Genomic DNA, 22,712 nt, shown 5'->3' with positions numbered 1-22,712 from the left:
AGGGTGTAGAGATATGAGAATTTCTGTCCAAAGCTGACCCACACAAAACCAAGAGACACCATCTAAAAGCAAAACAAAACAAACAAACAAACAACAACAACAACAAAAAAAACCACAAAGGCTGTGGCTCAAAGGGTTAAAGCATTTTCCTAGTAGATGTGAGATCCTATGTTTAAATCCCAGTGCCACCAAAAAATTATCTTTCTTGAAATCTATTTAATGGAAATGATCTTTGTTATCTTAACACATAAAAAGTGTCTTAATAAATAGAAGATAGATAGATAGATAGATAGATAGATAGATAGATGTTTATTAGACCTGAACTCAGGCCTGAATTCACGTGAATGTAATATTAGAGTATTTTAAACACATAATAACTCCTCCTTGATCATGTACTAGTGGCTCATATCTAAAACCCTAGCTTCTTCCTACTGAAATCTGAAAAAACATGACTGGATGCCAGCAGAAACACAAATCAGAGAGACACTAATCATCAGTTAACCAGCAAAAAGCTGACCATGGCAGCATAGTAGAGAGACAGTGATGAGTGACAAAGCTAAGCAAGAAAATAAAGTCTGGAGTTCAAGGCCCAGAACTATATATGTATGTATGTGTGCTTATTTATAATATATCATAATATATACCATTATAATTATATATTTATGATATTATTATGTTACATACTGTGTCATATAATAATTATACATTATGGAAGTATATAATCATGGGTATTATATGTTTTACATATAAATGTATAATAACTATAGATCAAAGACTAATGTGATTGTAAACTAAGAGACTGTCTTCCAAACAGACTCCTACTGACTGTTTACAAAGACTGGAATTCAGGATTCAGGCACATAGCATTCACTTTCTCAGTTCCAAGTAAATTCTGGAGAAATGGCCCATAAAGTGAAGGTTATACACTTTGCAAACAATGTAGTATTATTATAGCAAAGTTTGATGTCTAGAATTTATGTTCTAGGACAGGTCTTTTCTATTTCATCTCTTGGGCCAGTGGAGAGCAACCAGAGGATGTCGCAGTCTTTCTGTCAGTGAAAGTAGTGAGGTACTTGATAAGAATCTTCACTATTAAACATTAGTATGCATAAATATACATTAGTATATATGTACCTAATGTGTTTTTATTTGTAAGTACAGTTATACTTTCCATACAAAGGCAATTACAATTATTTTATGTGATAGTAGAACTTAAAATAAGGTTTTTATACCTGCAAAACAAGCCCTCTAACCATTTGAGCAAAAAGTCCTGTCCTTTCATGTTTTACTGTTTTTGTCTGGAGTGAGCCTTAAACTCAGGCCTGGGCATTGTCCTGGAGTGCTTTTGTTCAAGGCTAGAGCTTTACCACTTTCAGCCACAGTACTACTTCCTGTTTTCTGGTGGTTGATTGGAGAGAAGACTCTCATAGACTTTTTTGCCTGGGCTGGCTTTGAATCGTGAACCTCAGACCTTAGCTTCCGGAGTAGCTATGATTGCAGTCATGAGCCACCAGCACCTTGCTGGGTTTAATGCTTTTCTTGATATGGAACTGCTGTTTTTCCTGGGGCTAGCCTAGCACCTTGATCCTCCTTTTACTTCCATAATAGAAGAGACTGCAGCTCAGCTCTACTATAATGTTTAAGGAATGTAATTACAGTGTAACATCAATGATACATATTGAATCAACTTGAGTAAAAAGAGTGAGGAAACAGCTGGGTAAAGGAGGGAGAAATGAGAATATTGAAAGAGGTCACATTGATCAAGATATATTATATTCACAAGCTGATTTGTTAATAGTAACTATTCTGTACAATTAAAGGTAACTATGAAATTAAATATTTTTCTATCGAAACAAAAAAGTTTGAAGCATCTTATAGAATTATGTGAATAGCTTAGAGAAGTGTGTGTGTGTGTGTGTGTGTGTGTGTGTGTGTGTGTGTGTGTGTGTAGATCTGGGAATATCTCAAGTTAAAATAAGTCAGTGGTTTCGATTTTTAAATTGAAATGAGAGAACTGAGCCCCAAAGGAGTGAAGGTTACTGAGGTACTTCTGCTTAAATTACATCACTGTCAATCAAGGAAAAAAGGCTTTGTCAGAAGTCCTTCCCTTTAAAAAATGCCAAGACATGAGTCACTTTTATTTAAGACAGAAAAATGTGTTTTTCCTGATTTTCTGAAGCAAAAATGATACTTATGTCTATACTTCAGAGGTACATTTGTAAATGTTTTGTCAACAATTTATTATAGACCTAGCCCTTTATCTTCTCCCTATTCTTTTTTAGCAAACGGAGAATGGTAGGAGATAGGTTTTGAGATGGTCATTATATGATCATTATTGTCACATTTTATGTCAAGAGACTTCTATAAGGATCATCTGACACAGGTTGAGTTACACTGGAGGTGAAGTATGCATAAAATGGTGACAAAGGACAAAGTGTGAAGGAATGCAACAGCAACAGCACAAGACAATATGTTGGAAATGAACTTCACAACTTGGGAGGGAGTGGGGCAGGAAAAGTGAAGGAAAAGCATGGGAAGGGGCAAAAGTGTTCAAGAAGAAATGTACCCACTACTTTACAAATGTAATTGTAACCCCTCTGTGCATCTCTCTGACAATAAAATTTTAAAAAATGGAATGGTGATGTAAAGGGTAAACTAATGATACTCACTAGACCTTATGTTGGAAAAGAATATACAGCTTGCAGGGGAGGGGTCAGGAGGGGAAAAAAAAAACAAGGCAGAGAAGATGTAACACTGTTCACAAAGAAAATTAACAGACTTATATAACTGTAACACCCCTATACATGGCCTTTACAGTAATTTTTTTCTAAATGAGAAATGAAATATATGGCTGACTGAAATAAGCACAAAACTTAGGTCAGACCTACCCAAAACTTCTACAATCAGGAAATTGATTCAATATTTGCAAATTCAAAATTAATACCAAAAATCACAACCACATGTCAATCATTATTACTATGGAATTGTGGCTTTTTGTATTTATTTCATTTTGTTTTAAGGTCTAATGTGACTCAGTATGGTTCCAATGGTTGAGAAAGAGAAGCCAAGGGAAAATTAAGTAGTTATGTAAATTCATGGCATTCAGTATCATCAATATGGAATTTAGAAGGAGGAGTCTATTCAAAATTTGAGTTGACAATGGCTGAAAAATGCCTGCATATAGATCAAATTCAAATATACCCCTCTGTGCTTTCAATCATCTCATAGCATCATAATTTATTGTGCAATATATTTTCTCTTTATCTGGCTCTTGATAAAAAGCAGAAGGGTTTAATTGGCATTAAAGGAACTAAAATGACTGAGGAAAACAGGAGTTTGATATACAGAAAAATACAACACTGAGGTTCACATATAAGTGTATTCAAAGATGTATTGAGAGTTCAGTCTCCTAAATTATTTGAACCAATTGATGAATTAATGTATGTATAGAATATCATGTACATAAACAATACCTAGGAATGACAGAAACAAACCAAAATATCACACATGAGTTATCAAGCTATGGTTCAATTTCAGTTAGAAAAATACAGGTGATATATTCCATTTTAATACATAGACAAACATAGACATGAATTTAAAATTTATGATTTACTTGGAAATTTATGTAAGTTCTTGCTGATACATGAAGAATATAAGAAACTCATTTTAAATTCAATGTCATCATGTTACCTAAGCCAAAATGATATGAGGAATATTTTATTTGTAATATTTATCCATGGGTGTGGTATATCACTTCATGCACTGGCTGAATTTGTAAGTGGAATCATATTTCAATGATGCAGATTCTCAATTGCCATGGTAATTTGATTGAAGCAGCTACTTAACATCATTATTTCGGAAAAAAAATATGTGCAGGATTTGGTTGTCACTTCATTTGTCTTTTCCCTTCTTATATTACAGGTAAAGCATCTGAAATCAAGAGATGGAGGGTCCCTCAGCTCTCTGATGAGAGATTCTGGCTTCTTGGAGACACTGAATGTGTAAATTTATTGTCTATGTTTACAATAATTAAAAAATACTGAAGTGTCAATCAGAAAACATCCCTAGCTGAAATTAAGTTTTAGAGGCAAAGCAACCAGAGCAATAGGAATATTTCACAGTGGAGAGGAAGATGAAAGGAAAGGCACAGAGGGATGAAAAACATGCTAATTATCAGTGACTTCACAGTTGGGTTGAGGTCTAGGAAAGAACATTTCCTAATGAAAATGGCCCACAGTAGCACCAGAGAAACAGACATATACATGGAATGGAACTTTAAATTTGGTCTATTGTAATTTCTGCAGTCTGTTGTCACTGACACATTATTGGGCCTGGGCACTGTCCCTGAGCTCTTCAGATCAAGTCTAGCACTCAACCACTTCAATCACAGCACCACTTTTGGTTTTCTGGTAGATGATTGGAGGTGAATTTCATGAACTTTTGTGCCCAGGCTACCTTTGAAACATGTTCCTTAGATCGCAACCTCCTGAGAGGCTAGGATTATAGGCATGAGCCACCAGAAAATCCATGAAACTCTTGTCTCCAATTAACCACAAAAGAAACAAGAAGTGGTGTTGTGGCTCCAAGTTGTGAAGAACTAACCTTGAGCTGAAGAGCTCAGGGACAGCACCCAGGCCCAGAATTCAAGCTCCATGACGAATCAAACACAAAAACAGAAACAAAAAAATAAGAATTCAGATTTTGAACTAGCTCTTAGATATTTAGCTGTTATAGACTAGCAAATACCACTGTGAAAATTATCTCATATTGGTATAGTATCTCACTTTGTTATCTGATATATTGAATTTATTTGTATTTGGATATTTGAAATTTGATAGGGAAGGGGGGAAAACCAAGACGGGTAGGGGGTGTGGGGGGGGAGGGAAACGGGTACCAAGACATGTGAAAGGGTATCAATGTATGTGAATTAATGCACCTTCTATCTGGCAAATATCATGTAACCCTTTCACTAATTACAATAAAAAAAAAGAAAATTATTGGACTAAAGTATGCAATGTATGAAACTGTAATAGGTTGTGTATTATGGCAAATAGACAAAATATAGAGAACATTTAGTAAAATGAGAAAATCAGAATTCAGCCAGTGCCACACAAAGAATACAAAAATATTGAGGAACTGGAATTTTTCTCAAGGTCATGCCTATGCTGATCTATTCTAGTAAAAGGTGACAATTAAGAGATTCAGTTTCAATTTTCTGCACATAGATCTATCGCCCAACAATATGTGTTGAAAGGTATAAGAATTTACCTTTTTCCAACCTATGTTTTTTGGCTCCCTTGTCCAATATTATGTGACTATAAGTATATGTGTTTGCTTCTATTTGGTCAGCAGGCCCATTTGGGGACCAGCAGCAAACTGTTTTTGTAAATATCTTACAGTATGGCCAAATGAAAACCAGAATGGAGAAACATGTGTTGTCAGGGGCTGAAAGTGATCAAGGGCAATGGGTTCAAAGTACTGGAGAGGAAGGATGGGCAGATACTGTCATAATAGTCAAGTACATACATAGGAATGGAATTAGGTAAATTGAGAGCATAGATGGGATTTTAGAGAAAGAGCAAAATGAAGAAGGGGATGATCTTGATCAAGATGCATTGTATTAACAAACCAACATGTGAAAACCCCTATAAAAATATTGGGAATTAGATTCCATGGATTGGTTATCTCTGAGCTCTTAAAAGCAAACTCAAATTCAAATAAAATAAATAGAATTATAGGAAGTTATTGAAAGTGCATAGAGCAAGTTGTGGAACAGAAATGCATAGATGCCTAAAGATAGGAAGGAATGAGAAAGCCACAGTAGCTAGAGCAAAGAAATTCTACTAGGGCAGGGTAGATCTGATTAGAAAACATTTTTCTGAGTTAGCTCTAGAGAAACTACATAGAGATCTCATAGTACATTTGCACATCTTTTGTTGGAAAAATTTTCAGAACCTTCAAAGACAAGATTCTTCATTACAGTGACCTACAAGAATGGACTTTATTCAGGTTCTAATGAACTCACTATTATATCAATCAAAACTGAACTCCTGTCTTTTGGAAGATCATTCATCATTTTCAGAAATGAGATATTTTAATACCAATCAGCAAAAGTAGGTATTAAAAATTACAGCCGATAATTAATCAATAATGGTAGAAGCAGAGGACTTTATTAGTTGGATAGAGATTAACTGGTAAAACTCAAGCAGTGGCTATAAAATTTTAAAATAAAAAATGATTACACATGCCAGGAATGATGGGAGTGATCCAGAGACTTTTGAGATATATGACCTTCCATGATGTCCTTGAGTTGAGCAAAGCAATGAAGCTATGGTGGGCTTCCCAAATTCTCTTTTGAATTCTCTTGTTAAAGGGCATTTAGAAGTTCTCCATATTTCATAATGATTCTAGAAATCGTAGCATTTCTAAGATGTTCAGGATTTTTTTGACTTCTCTGCAAAGATATGGAAGCTTAAAATTTAGAAGAATATTTTTCTAGAAAACTTTTTTTTCAGTAAAAATAGCTTTTATTTCCTGCCCTTGTTTTCTCAGAATGGGTGAATGATCTTTCAACTCCACACACGGATATGAATTGTTACTGATAGGAAAGTAATAGAGAATTGTTTTTCATTGGATAAAGGAAAATGACATCTCAGCTTGGACAAATTGGAGAAAATAGTCTTCATGCTGGAAAAGGCTGAATGTTGGGATTTATTATGTTAGGAATTATTATGTCTTAACTTATAAAGCAACAATTAAGAGTGCTTACATGCCAGTGCTAGATGCTGTTATCAACAGTGTGTCCACATAGTTATTTCAAAACCTGTCTAGTAATATATTAGGAGGCAGGGCTGGGAGTTGGCCTAGTGGTAGAGTGCTTGCCTAGCATGCACGAAGACCCAGGTTTGATTCCTCAGTACCACATACATAGAAAAAAGCCGGGAGTGGTGTTGAGGCTTAAGTGGTAGAGCGCTAGCCTTGAGAAAGTCCAAGGACAGTGCTCAGGCCCTGAGCCCAAACCCAGGACTGGCAAAAAAAAAAAATATATATATATATGTGTATATATATATATATATTAGGAGGCTACTTCACTATCATCTGCATTTTCCAGAGGATGAAGTAACTATTCAAAGAGTATGGAAAATAGCACTGTTAAGTGAGCAAAACCATAATTTGAATGCAGGTAGCAGAATCCCAAATCTTTTCTCTTAAGTACAAGCATGAAAAATAAACTCAGTTTCAGTAGAGAGAGCAGTCAGATTGTTGTTTACATGGAGAAAACAGGAAGCCAACACCTGGACTGTGCAAGTGTGAAGTCTTTCCTGTAGCTGGCACATGGTTATTATGCTAACAGTTCAAGCAACAGAAGAGAGGATAAAGTTGTCTTGTTTTTGTTTTTAATTTTCTATGTTGATTTCAGATGGATTATGTAAGGCAAATTTATATTGGAAAGATTACTAGGAAAATAAACAACAATAAGATCAGCTGATATTCTGAGATACTTCTGACTTCCTAATCAGACACATTTCTTGGCCATCAAACTACCTGGTTCTCAAAGGGGTGCTGGTTGAAGCTAATTTATCAGTATGATTGTAGCCCAGAAGCCAATGCGGTGGGAAAGCTAGTACTCAAAATATCTATACAACATATTTCAAAAATTTGAAAGAGTGACCTGCTTCAGTTGTCCTTAGTGGAATAATATGGGCTGTATCTAAATATAGTAAATGCTCCTTTCGCTTCTTGTATTTAGGGTGTGTGGGTATAAATTTGATTCATTCAGCCATATTGACAATGGATTCTTCTTAAAGAGTGTTAATTTGGGACTATTAGGTATGTTGCTGTTATAAACATTCTGGCCTTGCCATTTGTCCACACTTTTGTGAATTTCTGTTGAGTATATATAGCTATAAGAACCGCCAGATCATATGGTCAACTTATGCATTGCTTCATACATAGTGCCAAATCATTTTGCAGACTAGTGGGATGAATTTAGACTCTCATTTAATTCTAGGCCACATTTACTATAGCCAAAGGTTTTTTTTTTATTTTGTCTATTTTAATATGTCCTGTAATTTTAATCTATATGTGTACTTCATTAGGTATAAAGTAATAAAGATATATAAATCCACTCATTTCTTTCAAGCTTAAGAAATCATGAAGAGAAAAAACAAATAGCAAAGCTACTTGGCTGATAAGTGTCAGAAGTGAATTTCAATACTTGTCGATCAATGTTTGAAGTCCAAGCTGTTGCAAATGTGCTGGGCCACTGCAATATTATACTGAAAGAAAATGCAAATAAGTTCTGCATGGCAAACAATATGTGCATTTGTCACAGCAGACGATTTTATGGAGAAATGTTTCTGGTTTGTCTTTCTGTGATGAAGTAAATGGGAGGCACCTTTTCTTAAGAGCAGAGAAAGTTGAAAGATTTTGTGGGGTAGATCCAAATAAATTTTTAAAAAGCTGATTTTGCATAATTTAAGTGCTTTTATTATTGCCAAATGAATGTGAAATAGTAGCTAAACAGAAGAGAAAAAATTAGGAAAAAGTGTTAATTCTTGGAGAAGTAATTTTATATGTTTGCTCTTCGACTAAAGACCAGCAATATTTTTACCTTTCTGATTTTAGAGTTTCTTCAAATGGAAGACAAAGGATACCCTTATCATAATCATGCTACTCTCATGAATTTCTGTTTTCTTTTTTCACTTAAGACAGAGATTATCAACATTAAAATAAACTTTTGGACAAATATGGGCGTTACACTAATGGAAAACCTAGGCAAATGTGTCTGATTCTGAGTTCAGTGATGTGATCATTATTGAGCTAGCAACAATAATATACTGAACTCTTAATAAATTATTTAATTCCAAAATCACAAAAATAAACAACATTCTGTGGGGTTGATTTGCTAAGGTTTTCTCAGAACATTTTATAAAATACTCTATTTCCTCCTTCTGTTCCCCAGTTATTCAAATGGGAAATTGTTTAGGAAATAAAATGTGAGTTATTTTTACTTTTGTGTATTTGTCTGCCAGCTGTCCTAACCATTGGGTTTCAAGGAATTGCTCTAATTCTAGAATGTCTATTGATATGTGATCACTGGTGAGAATATGGTATTTACATCAAATCTGTTCTTGACTATATAACGAATTTTTAGTCCCAGCCTTACTTTGCCCTTGGTGTTCTAAAGCATCCACAGTACAGGTTGGGCCTAGACAACTCCACATTCCTTGTCACCAGAAATGCTGGAATGTTTATAGGACATAACCCTAATATCTGCCCCCATACCTGCCAATTTGTACTAGTACAAAACTGTCTATACATTTTATGCCCTTTTATACCACAAAATGTTAGAATATAAATTAGTTTTAATTTAATAGGCTCTATTCCACTTTCCACATTTCTTCAAAGAGAAAATAAATTTACTTGAAAATTTGAAAGTTTCCCTATATATATCATATGATATATATATATACATATCATCAGAGTAAAAATAGCATGAAATGTATTTACTACTTTCTAGGAATTTGGAAAAACAAAAACCAAAGCGATTGCAAGTTTCATAAAAATGAAAAACCTTAAATAACATTTAAGGCCATAAACAACATATTAGAAGAACCTGAGTAATAATCAAAAGCTAATATAGAGGTTTTAACTGGGAGAAGTTATATTAGACAGGATCGGGGACAATCAGGGGAAAATCAGGTTAGAAAAATTGAGGAAACATAGCGGAGAGCTAATGTTGGTATAATTATGAAGATGTTATAGTAAACAAGTTTCAAGATTTAAGGAGATACGAGTAATTTATCTGCAAAACAGATACCAGAAGATAAAGTTGTGTGTGTGTGTGTGTGTGTGTGTGTGTGTGTGTGTGTGTGTGTGTGTGTGTGTGTGCGTTTTAGATCTGACTATAATTCCCTCTTAAGGAGAGAAAAAGAGACCCGAAAACAGATTGTTGAGGGTCCTCTGGTTCCCACTTCCCTGCACTCTGCAGTTTGATTCCTCAGCGACTTCCCACAGGGCATCCAGGCCTATCAGCTTGGCGCTGCTCTTTCTGATGACTAGTGGACAGTGAGTCCCACATGTATCATATATTAAGAATCCTGTAGGCTTTGGATGTCAGCCTTGTGACAAAGATGAGGAGGAATCTTTGAACAGGAGGGAGGCAGGAGCAGCAAAACATGATTTCAAGATAATTTGAGTGAAAATGCTAGGGAGATGAAATTGGGGTAAAAGATTCAGGGAGGAATAAGAAGCATTAAGTAGGAAAAAATGAACTGAACGTTTCACAGTTTCTATTAAGTGTGCACTGTAGGCTGGATTCTCTCAAGAAATACATATAGTAGTAGTTTATTTTTTTCTGACAAATATTAAATGGGACTATTGAAATGTAAATCTAAACAATGAGCATCTTATTACTCAACATTTATGAAAGCAACACACATATTCTTTTCATTCAGATTCAAGCATGGGCATGGTCCATTAAAACCAGTTAGTCTAAGTAGTACTTTGTGCCCATTGTAGTGAATAATTGTCCTTAAATTCTTTCTTTAACAGGCAATGGTGTGTGTGTGTGTGTGTGTGTGTGTGTGTGTGTGTGTATTCTTTACAAGTCAATTAAGATGCATAAAAGAATTGTTTGCTAGTTAACTAGCAAACCACTATTATTATTGTCACTGAAATTACTACTAAAGAGACCAAAGCTGGAACTAATCAATATAAAGAGATACAGAGCACAATCAGACATAGAATAAGTGAAACAGTGTTGGAGAAGTGTACTCACTACTTTACAAATGTTTCAAATGTAACTGTAACCCCTCTATACATCACCCTGACAGTTTTTAAAATGGAAGGCTTACAATATTCAGTGCCAATTGTGTTTTCCTAGAATTTATTGGAAAGCCAGTCCCTATTCTCTTCCATGCTTTGGAGAAGAAAAAGAGAAAGGGCAGGAAGGTAATGGAAAGAAGAAGAAAAGAAAGAAGAAAGGAAATGAGAGAGGGAAGGGAGGAGAGGAAGGGGGGAAGGAGGAAGGAAAGAAGGAGGATGGAAAGAAGGATTAATTGTAGTTTGAAAGAAGATGTGATTTATTTGAACAATAATAATCCATAGTTTGCCTTCTTTTAATATTGCCAAAATGATTTAATTTTAATTATTATCAGTGAGGAAAATGAAAAATCAGAGTTCAAGTGACCTGTACAAGATCAAGTGCTATTAAGAATGAAATGATAATTAAAAACAAATTTATCCACTCATATTAGAAACATAATCAGTGTTGAACTATGTGCCCGATTTTATTTTTGTTATTTTTGAATATGAGTCATTGTAGACATTTTTGCCTCCACTTTACAAAAGAGAAAGCATGGATGTGATTCCATGCGGTACTCAAACCTTCAGTAACTATTATTCTGTTCTGACTTTTATACTGAACCCTCATCCTACAAAAAATGGGTGGCTGAAGAACATGAAGTCGTGTAACGTGTGGTGGACTATGGTTAAAGTCTTGGCACTCGTGGTGGCTACTTGGCAGAATCTCTTCAGGCTTTGCATTCCTGAGTGGCTTACTTTTGTTCTTTGAACTTCACCTTTCTCACCTATCAACCTAAACTGCCAAAGTGGGGACTTGATGAATTCTAGTCAGCTTTTAACAAGGCCAGTGGTATATTAAGATTCAAGAAAACCCCTTTTATTGTGCTATTTGTGGTAGGAAGAAAAGGAAAGCACAATATGATAAAATGAAACGAATTCCTCCTTTGCAAACTAATTCCTCCTTTTGCAAGAGATATCCATTTGTTAAGTGGCTGCCAGAACACTGATTTGCCTATACAAGCAGTTTTCCTATTACCACATGTTTCACAACTACTTAAAAAGCATAGTCTAAGGCTCCATGTTAAGACTGAAAATTCCTTACACTATCATATCCCAGTTCATTTAGGGACATTCCCCTGGGACTTTCAGCCTTATCTTTCCTTTGGCTATTTTCTAAATAGGACTTATCAAGAAGATTAACCCCAATTTCTTGGCTTTCCATCCTCTCTCTATATATTCCAAGGAGAGAACAGACAAATAGATCTAGGTCTATGATATAATTGACAGTTGCCAAGTGTTGAAATGGTTGGGAATGTATGGAGCGTATAACTCAATATCCCTATAACTTCCCCCCTGACTCCCATCTCATTTTGTGGCGTTAGCTTGAGTAGGGTAATGACAATCAGAAATTGCACAAGTGATGCTTTACTACAGGAGCCAGCAATGGTACTTAGCTAGTGCCTGCTGAAGGACAAGAAGAACAGATGGCACTGCTTGGTCATAGCCATGATACTGCTACAAACAAAGCCAAAAGTGATTAAATGGAGATCACTGCTGAGCTTTGCCAATAGCAGCCAAATTCAGTAAAAGCAATTCTGTCCATATGTGCAAGCATTTCTGTGGAATGCCATCCATCATGAGACACCATCCAAATTCCTCAGTGTGCAAAAATCCAAAACTGCAGTTACTCAGTCATGGGTTGCAGTCTGCTGTCTACCAAGACAACTTGGTTTTAATTCTGGTCCATGGAAGACAGAATGGCTTATTGGAAAAATCCACACACCAGGAATTCAAGAAACCACTACTACAAGGCCATAGCTGAATTAACAACCTATCTATACATCACTCGAACTTCCCACAGATTCCATTGTAGTCAAAGAAGCATGTGTCCATCTGTGTCATTGAATCTAACAAATTGCATCAGGATTCTATTCCTACATCTCTTGTTGACCCCAGTGTATATAGGATGAATTTGTGTATATTTTTGGTAATAGTTTATGACTTTTCACTGGCATGTATATACACATTTATCAAATACACAAGGAAGATAGTTTGCATCTGAGACAAGTGGTTTCTATTGCTAATTCAATAATATATACAATCAGAAATGATACACTCTATAAGAGAGACACGCACCCAAAGCATTTCAATATCCACTTGATGTATTCAGGGCATTGTTTTCTTCAGTAGCATAATCAAAGTTTCCAATAAATTTGTAGTTAATGAAATTACTTCTCTTTATTGAGTGTTCAATATCAGGACATTTGGAATATTACAAATCTATGGAGCCCAGCATCAAATGACTACTTTAAGGTGCTTACCACCAAGGGATGGACGTGTTCCAACTTATCCTCCATCTCTTTCTAAAGAGCTAGACCTGTACTATCTTTCTTTTATTCACTTAATCTCTATGCACTGCATATAAACTTGGAAATATTATAATTTTAAATTTTGTGCTTCAATGCTGTCTCAGCTATCTTTTGAATGAGTATGAGTATGTCTGGGTTTTTTAATGTACTATTATTGTAATTGTAAAGATGGTATACGGAAAGATTACCTTTATACAAGTCAGAAAAGAGTACATTTCTTTTTAGACACTGTCACCCTTACCCCACTTTCCCAGTTTTCCCTTTGGTTCCCATTCACAAGTTGTTTAGCTCATTTTCTTTTTTTTAATTTTTTTTATTGTGATTAATAGAAGGGTTACATTATATTCACCAGATAAAAGGTGCATAACTTCACAAACATTGATACTCTTTCTCATGATATGGTTTTCTTTAAGTTTAATTTGGATAACCTGGTTAATTCTTGTGAGAGTATTACAGTGGGTGATTATTCTTTATACAATTAGGGTAGCACAATAAATTGTTAGAACATTGGGCCCAAGATCTCAAAATCTTTTCAATTTTCCTTTGTTTATTTTTAAAACTCTTTGCAGTCCATAGGGTTAGAATAATACATTATGAATCCATATATGCATTCTTTCAATTGTTTATCCTGTTTCTGACCAACTTTTCTTCTACTTATATTCTGTTCTTGTTCTTTATAACTTTTAAAAATATTTCTGATGGAGAAAGGCTAGATAAGTGGGACTGCATTAAACTGCAGAGCTTCTTTATGGCAAAGGACATAGCTAGTAAATTAATTAAGAAGCCTACAGAATAGGAGAAGATCTTCACTAACCACACAGTGAACAAAGGCCTCGTATCTAAAATATATCAACAGCTCCAAAAATTGAATCACTCCAAAACTAATCTCCAAAGTAACAACCATCCCATTAAAAGATGGGCCAAAGACTTAAAGAGAGTCTTCTCTGAAGAAGAAATAAGAATGGCCTACAGACACATGAAGAAATGCTCAACATCTCTGGATATAAAAGAAATGCAAATCAAAGCAACTGTAAGATTCCACCTCACTCCAGTTAGAATGGCCAGGATCAAGAAAACTAATAACAACAGATGCTGGAGGGGATGTGGCCAGGAGGGATCACTACTACACTGTTGGTGGGAGTGCAAACTTATTCAACCACTATGGAAAGCAGTATGGCAATGCCTCAAAACACTCAACATAGAGCTCCCCTATGACCCAGCAATTCCACTGCTTGGCATTTACCCAACCGTCCAGAAACAAGGACATACTAAATCCACTAGCACAATGATGTTCATTGCAACACTATTTACCATAGCAAAGATATGGAACCAACCCAGATGCCCCTCAGTTGATGAGTGGATCAACAAGATGTAGTATTTATACACAATGGAATTCTATGCTTCTGTCAGAAAGAATGACATTGCCCCATTTGTAAAGAAATGGAAAGACTCAGAAAAAATCCTATTAATTGAAGTAAGCCAGACTCAAAGGAACATAGGCTCAATGGTTTCACTCATTTGTCATAATCAGTAGAAACCTTGGGCTCTCCTAGCAGAGATTTACAATAGAACAAAATCTAGAGACATTAGGCCAAATAGTATGACACTAAATGTAAGGACCTCCAGAATAAGGAAACAAAATCCATATAATGAGTGACTGTTGTCCTTAATCTATTATGTTATCTCTCATCTCTTTTGCCATCCCTTGGTTATCTTATATTGTTATAATATTTCACCTTCTTATCTTATATATTTTATATGTGCTTAATTATTTGAAATTGGATAGAGAAGGGGGAAATCAAGATAAGTGGGGGAAGGGTGGGAGGGAAATGGGGACCATGTCAGGAGAAAGGGTATCAATGTTTGTGAAGCTATGCACCTTTTATCTGGTAAATATAATGTAACCCTTCTATTAATCACAATAAAAAATTATAAAACATATTTCTGATGTTCTAATGATACATCAGTTATTAAGGTATTTATTAAAACTTATCGTATATTTATATATTATTACACAATACATTCTACATTATTATATAAATGTATTATATATCTTATAGTCTTTCCATATTTCTATACATCAAAGTAACTTGAACATGAATCCTAGGAACCAGGGAAGGGCTTGGAAAGCTCATACGATGTTTTGATACATTGTATTTTTCTAATACATTTTTTAAAAATTCATTTAATGTCTAGTCTTTAATCCCTTGCTTCTATATTCTGCCAGATAAACTTTTTCATATTGTGCATATGAGATATAATGTAAGGCTAAATCTAAACAAAGGGGATAGATGATCCAGTCACCTCCTTCACTTATTTTATTGATAATTCCAGTAATTAAACAGAGGGCAGACATGCCTTTTGGAAAATAAGGTTTTTGTTACTGGCTAAGATTTGCTGGATGCCATAAAGCCGGGCTGAGAGAAGTGGATATAAATGTAGGGAAAGTGAATAGCAACAAGCTGCTGTGTTCTGCGTTCGCGTCTAGCTGTAAGGACTGCTTAGACTCATGAGCCTCTTCACCTGTAGCTATGAACAATCATTATGGGAGAAAAGGTAGAGAATGGTAAGCAGTGGAACAAAGAAAAAACTATAAAATAGGCCATGAATCAAGTATACTGGAAAATTAGGATATCTTTTATTTTGTTTATAGAAAATCTTGTAGCAAGAATTTTGGTAAAGAAAGGTAGATACATGGAGAAAGGAAGAGAAACATTTCCTGCTTCCCATGTAAGAAATAGGACACAAGGGGCTCTTATTTTCTTTCTAGTTGTAATTATAATTTATATCTTTATGGACTTGTGCTCTACTATTATGTGATATTTTATCGAATATAGATATAGCTATAGATGCAGAATATAGATATGTTATGTTGTATTCTTCCTGTTTCATAGAGTGATATTTTAGAAGCAGTGTTCTCTTCAAGAGTCTTAAATTATTATTTTTAAAATAAATGTTAGCATGTATTTAATCCCGGGGTACTTCCTGACTAGGACTACTTCTGAGAAATGCAATAATAGACGATTTTGTTATTAGGAAACCATCATGGAGAGTATTTAGACAAACTTCAATGATATACTGAAGTCATAGGAGACGTATGGTACACATACAATAATATATCACATATTTTATATACTATGTGTAATATTCATTACATTATACAAGACATTAGGTTTATATAAACATATAATTATGAGAGACAGAGAGGAGAGAATAGTGTATCGCCAGACTAGTTGTGCCCTGGAAGTACCTGCATACAATCCATGGGAGCAGGCCTAGCTAACCTCGGAACAGTTCACTACTGATCTAGACCATCAACAGTATGAAAAGTGGCTTTGAAAATGTGTTTGTGTGAATTGGAGGGAGAGCCACATCAGAGGAACTGTGTGGTAAGCCCAAACCCTGAGTTCAAACTAATTTTCAAACTAATTAGTTTAAAATAATTTCACCCAAAAAATAGTTCATTTGAAAGCATACATTCTGACCTTTAGAAGAATGTTAATATTATGAACATTTGTTTATCCATTTACTCATGGACAGACATAGAATAAAAACAGAGGGAAATTCAAGGGCAAAGCGTGATTGTATGCTATGGCTCCAAATACTTGTCCCTAGATATAGTATTTTTCCGTTGATCAGATAGTAATAAAAAAATAGTCCCTGGAAAAATATCCACATATATCACCTATAGAACACAACAACCAAGTATTGACCACCTTTCATCCTTAACATCCTCAGAGGGAGCATGGTAGTCATGCTTTCTCATGTCTTTGATTATAAGCTGGCTTCTTTGGTATAAAATAAGGCGACCAATGGGCTGGGAGTTTGGCCTAGTGGTAGAGTGCTTACCTAGCATGCATGAAGACCGGGTTCAATTCCTTGGTACCACATACATAGAAAAAAGCTGGAAGTGGTGCTGAAGCTCAAGTGGCAGAGCTCTAGCCTTGAGAAAGTCCAAGAACAGTGCTCAGACCCTGAGCTCAAGCCCCGGACTGGCAAAAAAAAAATAGTAATAGGGCAACCAAGACCATTTTTGTGTTATATTAAAGTTTTTAGCTATTGGAATAGCAATCATGAATAGTCCCTCTAAGTCACAGTGGAGAAGGTCATGTTAGGTCAAGTGACATATTTTATATATTCAATAGATAATATATTATCTATATGTATGTGTATGTTGTTATTGTTGTGGGTGCTCCAGTAGAGCACATTTCTAGTCTCCAAGTTTTAAGTCCTTGCAACATAACTAGATAGCCAAAAATTAGTGACTCTATTGTCACATTCCCTAAACCCTGCAAAACAAGGCCAATTTCTGTGGATGGACCTTCTGCTTTTACTTTAAAACTATTTCCCTCCTCAGATTTGTAGCTGAACTTTGTTCTTCATTATATCTAACTTATTATTTTCTTTAAAAGTTATTTGTATCTTTATTTGTGTTTCCCTATATTCTGACTCTTTCATACTTCTCTTCCTGAATTCTCATCTAATTTTGATTCTTTCCCTGTGAAAAGAGTTTTATTTCTATTATTGTTATTATTATCTTTAGTAGTTGTATAAAGGGGTTACCATTTAACTAAACAGCTTATGAATATGATATATTTTGATCAATGCCACTCATTTCAATGTTTTCACCCATTCTTCCCCTATCTGCTCCTACCCTAACTCTTCTTAATTTTGTAGGATGTACATTGGATTCTTGTTTGCATTCCCTGTCCCCTGCTTTCCTCTTCATTTGTCTGCCTCTTTTTCCTTGACCCTAACTCATCCTTTTCAAGCACTTGTTTCCTGGTTTTATTTTGCTGAACTTTAACTTGGGCTTTCTACGGAAATAAACAATTCTTCACTCTTTTCACATTTTCCTCTAGAAGGCAATTTTTTTTCTTACATACGCTTACATTTAGTTTATAATCATGTCCCACTCAGATTTCTTTTTTACTCTGCTTTGAGCTAAAATTCTTTTTTTAACAAAAGGAGAAAGTAGAGGTCAGGATGACTTCTTCTTTCTCTTCCCTTTTTATTTTTTTGTCCACCCCTGCTTTTTCCACTTCTTCTACTATTCCATGCTCTTGTCCCTTGTGGACCCATCCAGGAGTTATGTGAGCTTGTTCACTTCTTCTAAGAATGTTGCTCTTAACTTTGAATCCGTTCTCTATTACTGCACCAGTCAATTATTTTCAAACTATCTGTCCAGGATAATTTTTACTATTTCCTTTGTATTTTGATATCCCCAATCATGCATTACCTAAAAGGTATCTATCATATTATTTTTAAAAAAGAATTATATATATATTTATATTCGAGTAATGGTCATAGTCCTATGCTATACACCACTTATTTAAACTCACATATCTCTGCACAGCTACTTACTTTTTATTGCTATATTTCGCCTCAAGTTCCTCAAGAATCAAAGCAATTACAATTTTATTATTTCTGTAATAAATTTGCCAGACATTATTCACACTCTTTTGTTTTTCATTCTTTTAGCTGTGTCTTTTAATTCAATAAGCCACCAAACTTAGTTTGCACACCCTCAGTGGATCCCACAGCAAATGCCATTTGTTAAATCGCTGTCACTTTCCAACCACAAAACAAAACAAAAGAACAAAACAAACATGACCACTGAAGTCCAGGCACAGACCACTCAGGCAAACACAGGGAAGAGGAGACAGGAAGCTCCCAATCAGAGAAACCAGCACGGCAATCAGTTCGGACACTCCTGAGGGTGGCTCTGTGTTTGTGTCTGTGTTTTCAGTGAATTTTTTTGTGCATTTTTATTTTTACATGAATATTTTTGAGAACACATTTTGGGGAGCACTCTTTTCCCCTCACGTCATGACAGCTTACTATCTTTTTTTTTTAAGTCATATGTTAATTGTCAATGTTACCTAGCATTTGCTCAAGAAAAAAAAAATCATTCAAGTTCAGTATCTCATGACTAGCTACCTCTGAATTATCATGAATCATCAGCATCCCTTAAACAGTTTTTACACTTGGAAACAGTCAGCCAGTCACTTCTCTGTGTTTAACTATCATAGCCTACTAGCATTAGCATTACCGATGCTTTCCTTTATGGAATCACCTCTACAGCGCTCCCTCCCTCCCCAGAATTTGTTGTTAAAACTTACCGCTTTTACCAACTCCTCCTGCTCCCAGCATTACCACCTTGTACTCCCTGGACCCGCTTGATGCACTAGCCAGAGAGGAGCTGGCTTCATTTTCTACCTCCATCTTACACTAAGGACTGGAGGAGAAAAAGGAAGCAAAAAAGTCACCCGTGTCAGGTGCGTGCTCAGATACTAAACAACTCTAAAACTGTGTCAAAGGAAAGGTTTAGTACGAAGTAAGGACCATCAAGCCTCAGACTGGCTGCTGCTTCTCGGCTGGAGCTGGTCTCATAGCAACCACTTCAATTGCTTCCAATAAAAATCTGGCTTTTACATCCCTCCCTCCTTCTGATCCTTCACTCTTTCACGTCTCCCATGATCTCCCTCTTGCTCTCCTTCTCAGCTTCTTTCCCCACCCTCTTCTGTTTCTTGATTTTTCCTTTTCACATATACACAGCCTCTCTCTCTCTCTCTCTCTCTCTCTCTCTCTCTCTCTCTCTCTCTCTCTCTCTCTCTCTCTCTCTCTCTCTCTCTCTCTCTCTCTCATTTCCTGCCCACCCCTGCACAAATGCATTGTCAGGTGCATGCATATATAGACTATCTTTCAGATAGTGCTGCTGGAATACAGTGAAGCAGAGACTTAAAGAAGGTGCCGTCTGTCTCATAGGCTGACTTCTGCAGAGGCACTTTCAAAGCCACTCTTCTCTTAATGATGGTAAATTAAATGGGGGAAAAAAAACCTCAGTGCTGCTTGCTTTTTATCTGCATCTTTCTGCACAGTGTTTAATCTGAAAGAAAGGAAACAACCATTTTGTAAAGGAAAGACAAAACAAACAAACCAGGAACTCAGAGCATTTGAGTCTTCAGTGTGGGTGACTTAATACCAGACTAACAGTAATTACTTCAGCTCAGTTGACAGTGGTAGTTCTACCATCAGAAGGTAATTGAATTAGGTAATTATCATGCTCGAGCATGGATCACCCTTGTTTACACTGAATTATTAGAAACAAACTGGAACACACAGACTCTGACAAGCAGGAAAGGGATACTTGAATACTTTCGTTGACAATTATGATAGGATAAAAGATCTCATGGCAGCTGATTTTTCAAACATCCAACTTCCCTCCCTTTATTTAAATTCTTGTATAGCTCAGGATGGTCTCATTTCTCTGGACATATTGTAAAATTTGTTCTTAGGCTGTTTTTCATAATTCCTAGTTTTCATAAATAGACCCCTTCAGTAAGATGGTGATATTCTGTGTGTTTATTGTCAATAAAAGATGTTTATTGAAAATGAGATAGTGATTAGATGGAGTTGAGTGTTTTGTGCATGTGTTCACTTTTCTTACTATCTAAAGTTTAAACTACATTAGAAAGAAAAATACTTTTAACCATTTCCTTATGAATCTATAGTAAACAATCAAAAATACTTCCTTTCACTGTGCATCAATTTGTATATCCATAAAATGACTATACACTCCAAATTAACTCATTAAGTAAACTAATACTCATATTTTTAAGTACCATCCAACTATGCACCAGGCATCCAAACTTGCAAATCTTTGGTACTTGGGATTCTAAGAGAAGAAAGATCTTCATAGTTCAATGTCATCCTTCATAGAAAAATTTGTGAAACTGTCAAGCAGAAAACAGGGCTTGGAGGCATGGTTGAAGTGATAGATCACCAGCATACCAAACACGGGGCCCTGAATTTAAATCTATTATTGCCAAAAGAGTTTTCCTAGTTTGTGTTTTTTTAATAGATGATTTCAGTTTACAACAAGGTCTTTATATTTTCATGGAGCTCAGTTGGTAATTGTTTTCATTCGTGAATATACCACGAGGTTTTCAACAAAATGTTTTCTAATAGGTCCTTTCTGATTTTTTTTCTACACTTTCATTGTAAATTCACTTATGGTCATAGGTCTACTTACAACCTTTCTGTATGTAATTGGCCAGTCTGTAGCTATAGACTTCATTCTTCCCATCTATAAAAATGAATATAATTGCATTCTGGATACTTCCCTCAAAACCCTGCTTGAATCTTATCCTCAGAATTTCTAGAAAGATATCATTCTGATTCTTGATAAGTGAAGTCAGCTCCATTTGTACTCTTCACAGGAACATTCTCACCCATTATGTCCCAGTTTTAGTTGTACCTCTTCTTATTTTTGACCTCTATAATTACTTCCCCTGAATTTCAGCTCCTTACCTTTCCCCATTATATATCTTACTTAATTTTGTATATTAATTTCAGGAAAATCTACCTATAAACAGGGATACACCCATACACACATTTCAACAACCTAGATGCATTCCATTGTTGTCTTCTAAATAGTCTTCACACTTCACTGACAGAAATTATGAGCTACATGTAGTCATTCACTCAACAGAACTATTATTTCTGGGACTGGATCTAATAAAGAAATGTGGTTGTATTTAATTATCCTGTGCATATTAAATTGAAATTTTATTGTTCCAAGAAATGAGATGCATGAACAACTGCATTTAGCTTTAAGGTCTTCCTGGGATTTTGTTTTTAGCTCTGCTACTGTAAATCTTAGGACCTTGTACTAAATCACATGTTTCTTCAGCTATGGGTTTTACCATCAGTAACTTGGCTTTCAGTAGCAGTCTTTTGGATTCTGTGGTGAAGCACAGAGTATGTATCCGCTTTGTCCTTGGTTATGTTTTTTGACATACTTATTCTGATGTTGGTTAACAGAAAGGAATCCATACAAAAGTCTTTTAGAGTAAAGAGATGAGTGGCTTGACAAATATCAATGAGGACTAAGAGAAGGAAATATAGTTAATTAGCTTTCTTCTCTGTTAGTGCTATATCAGTCTATATTTCTCATTTATAAATCAGAATGATTTTTCCTGATTACATGGAAGGAAATAAAAGAAAAATATGAGATGCAGGAAGGATCCCTAGTTATAACTCTTCTTACCCTTCTATTTTGAAATGACAGCCATTCCATTCTAGTTCTTCCTGTGAATTACTAAAGATCATACATCTTATATCTGCTAATGACTGAATTTTGAAGCTCTAATATTTTTAGATTTGAGATTCATTTAGTGACTTTTCTCAGTTTGCATATCTTATAATTTATTCAGTGCACCTGAAAAACCTTTGAGCTTACCTTTGAGTGTGTGTATGTGTGTATGTGTTTGTATATATAGGAAGTATTTCCCAGATTTAAAAATAAAAATGCTGATAGGAAAAAAACACTTAAGTAACCAAAATTATATTCTTTCTTTGTATGTGGGAAGATTTTCGAATGATCATAGTTTTCATTTTCTTCTAATTTGCCCTATAAACTGTCCTCTTAGTTTTGAATGCTATATCATTCCCTTTAAATGCATATACCCATTGTATGACAACTCAAGTGGTGTGTGTTCATATAGAGTCTCTTGCCTATTTGAACAGGGA

General features: G+C 35.3%; 1 protein-coding gene across 1 annotated transcript in view; it reads right to left on the bottom strand.

Moving 5' to 3' along the window:
• The window catches only part of Rit2 (Ras like without CAAX 2), a 261,776-nt gene extending 242,259 nt beyond the window's left edge, over positions 1-19,517 (bottom strand). Inside the window, exon 1 of the mRNA XM_090353579.1 lies at positions 19,301-19,517. Within this exon, the coding sequence (XP_090209705.1) occupies positions 19,301-19,403 (103 nt within the window). The 5' untranslated portion in view covers positions 19,404-19,517. The remainder of the gene's footprint in view (positions 1-19,300) is intronic.
• Between the last annotated feature and the right edge of the window lie 3,195 nt (positions 19,518-22,712).

Source organism: Megascapheus bottae, chromosome 19 (genome assembly GCF_031878675.1).
Source record: "Megascapheus bottae isolate mThoBot1 chromosome 19, mThoBot2.hap1, whole genome shotgun sequence".
Lineage (NCBI taxonomy): Eukaryota > Metazoa > Chordata > Mammalia > Rodentia > Geomyidae > Megascapheus > Megascapheus bottae.
The sequence above is the reverse complement of the archived record's forward strand: the minus strand, read 5'-3'. Positions and strand labels throughout refer to the sequence as shown.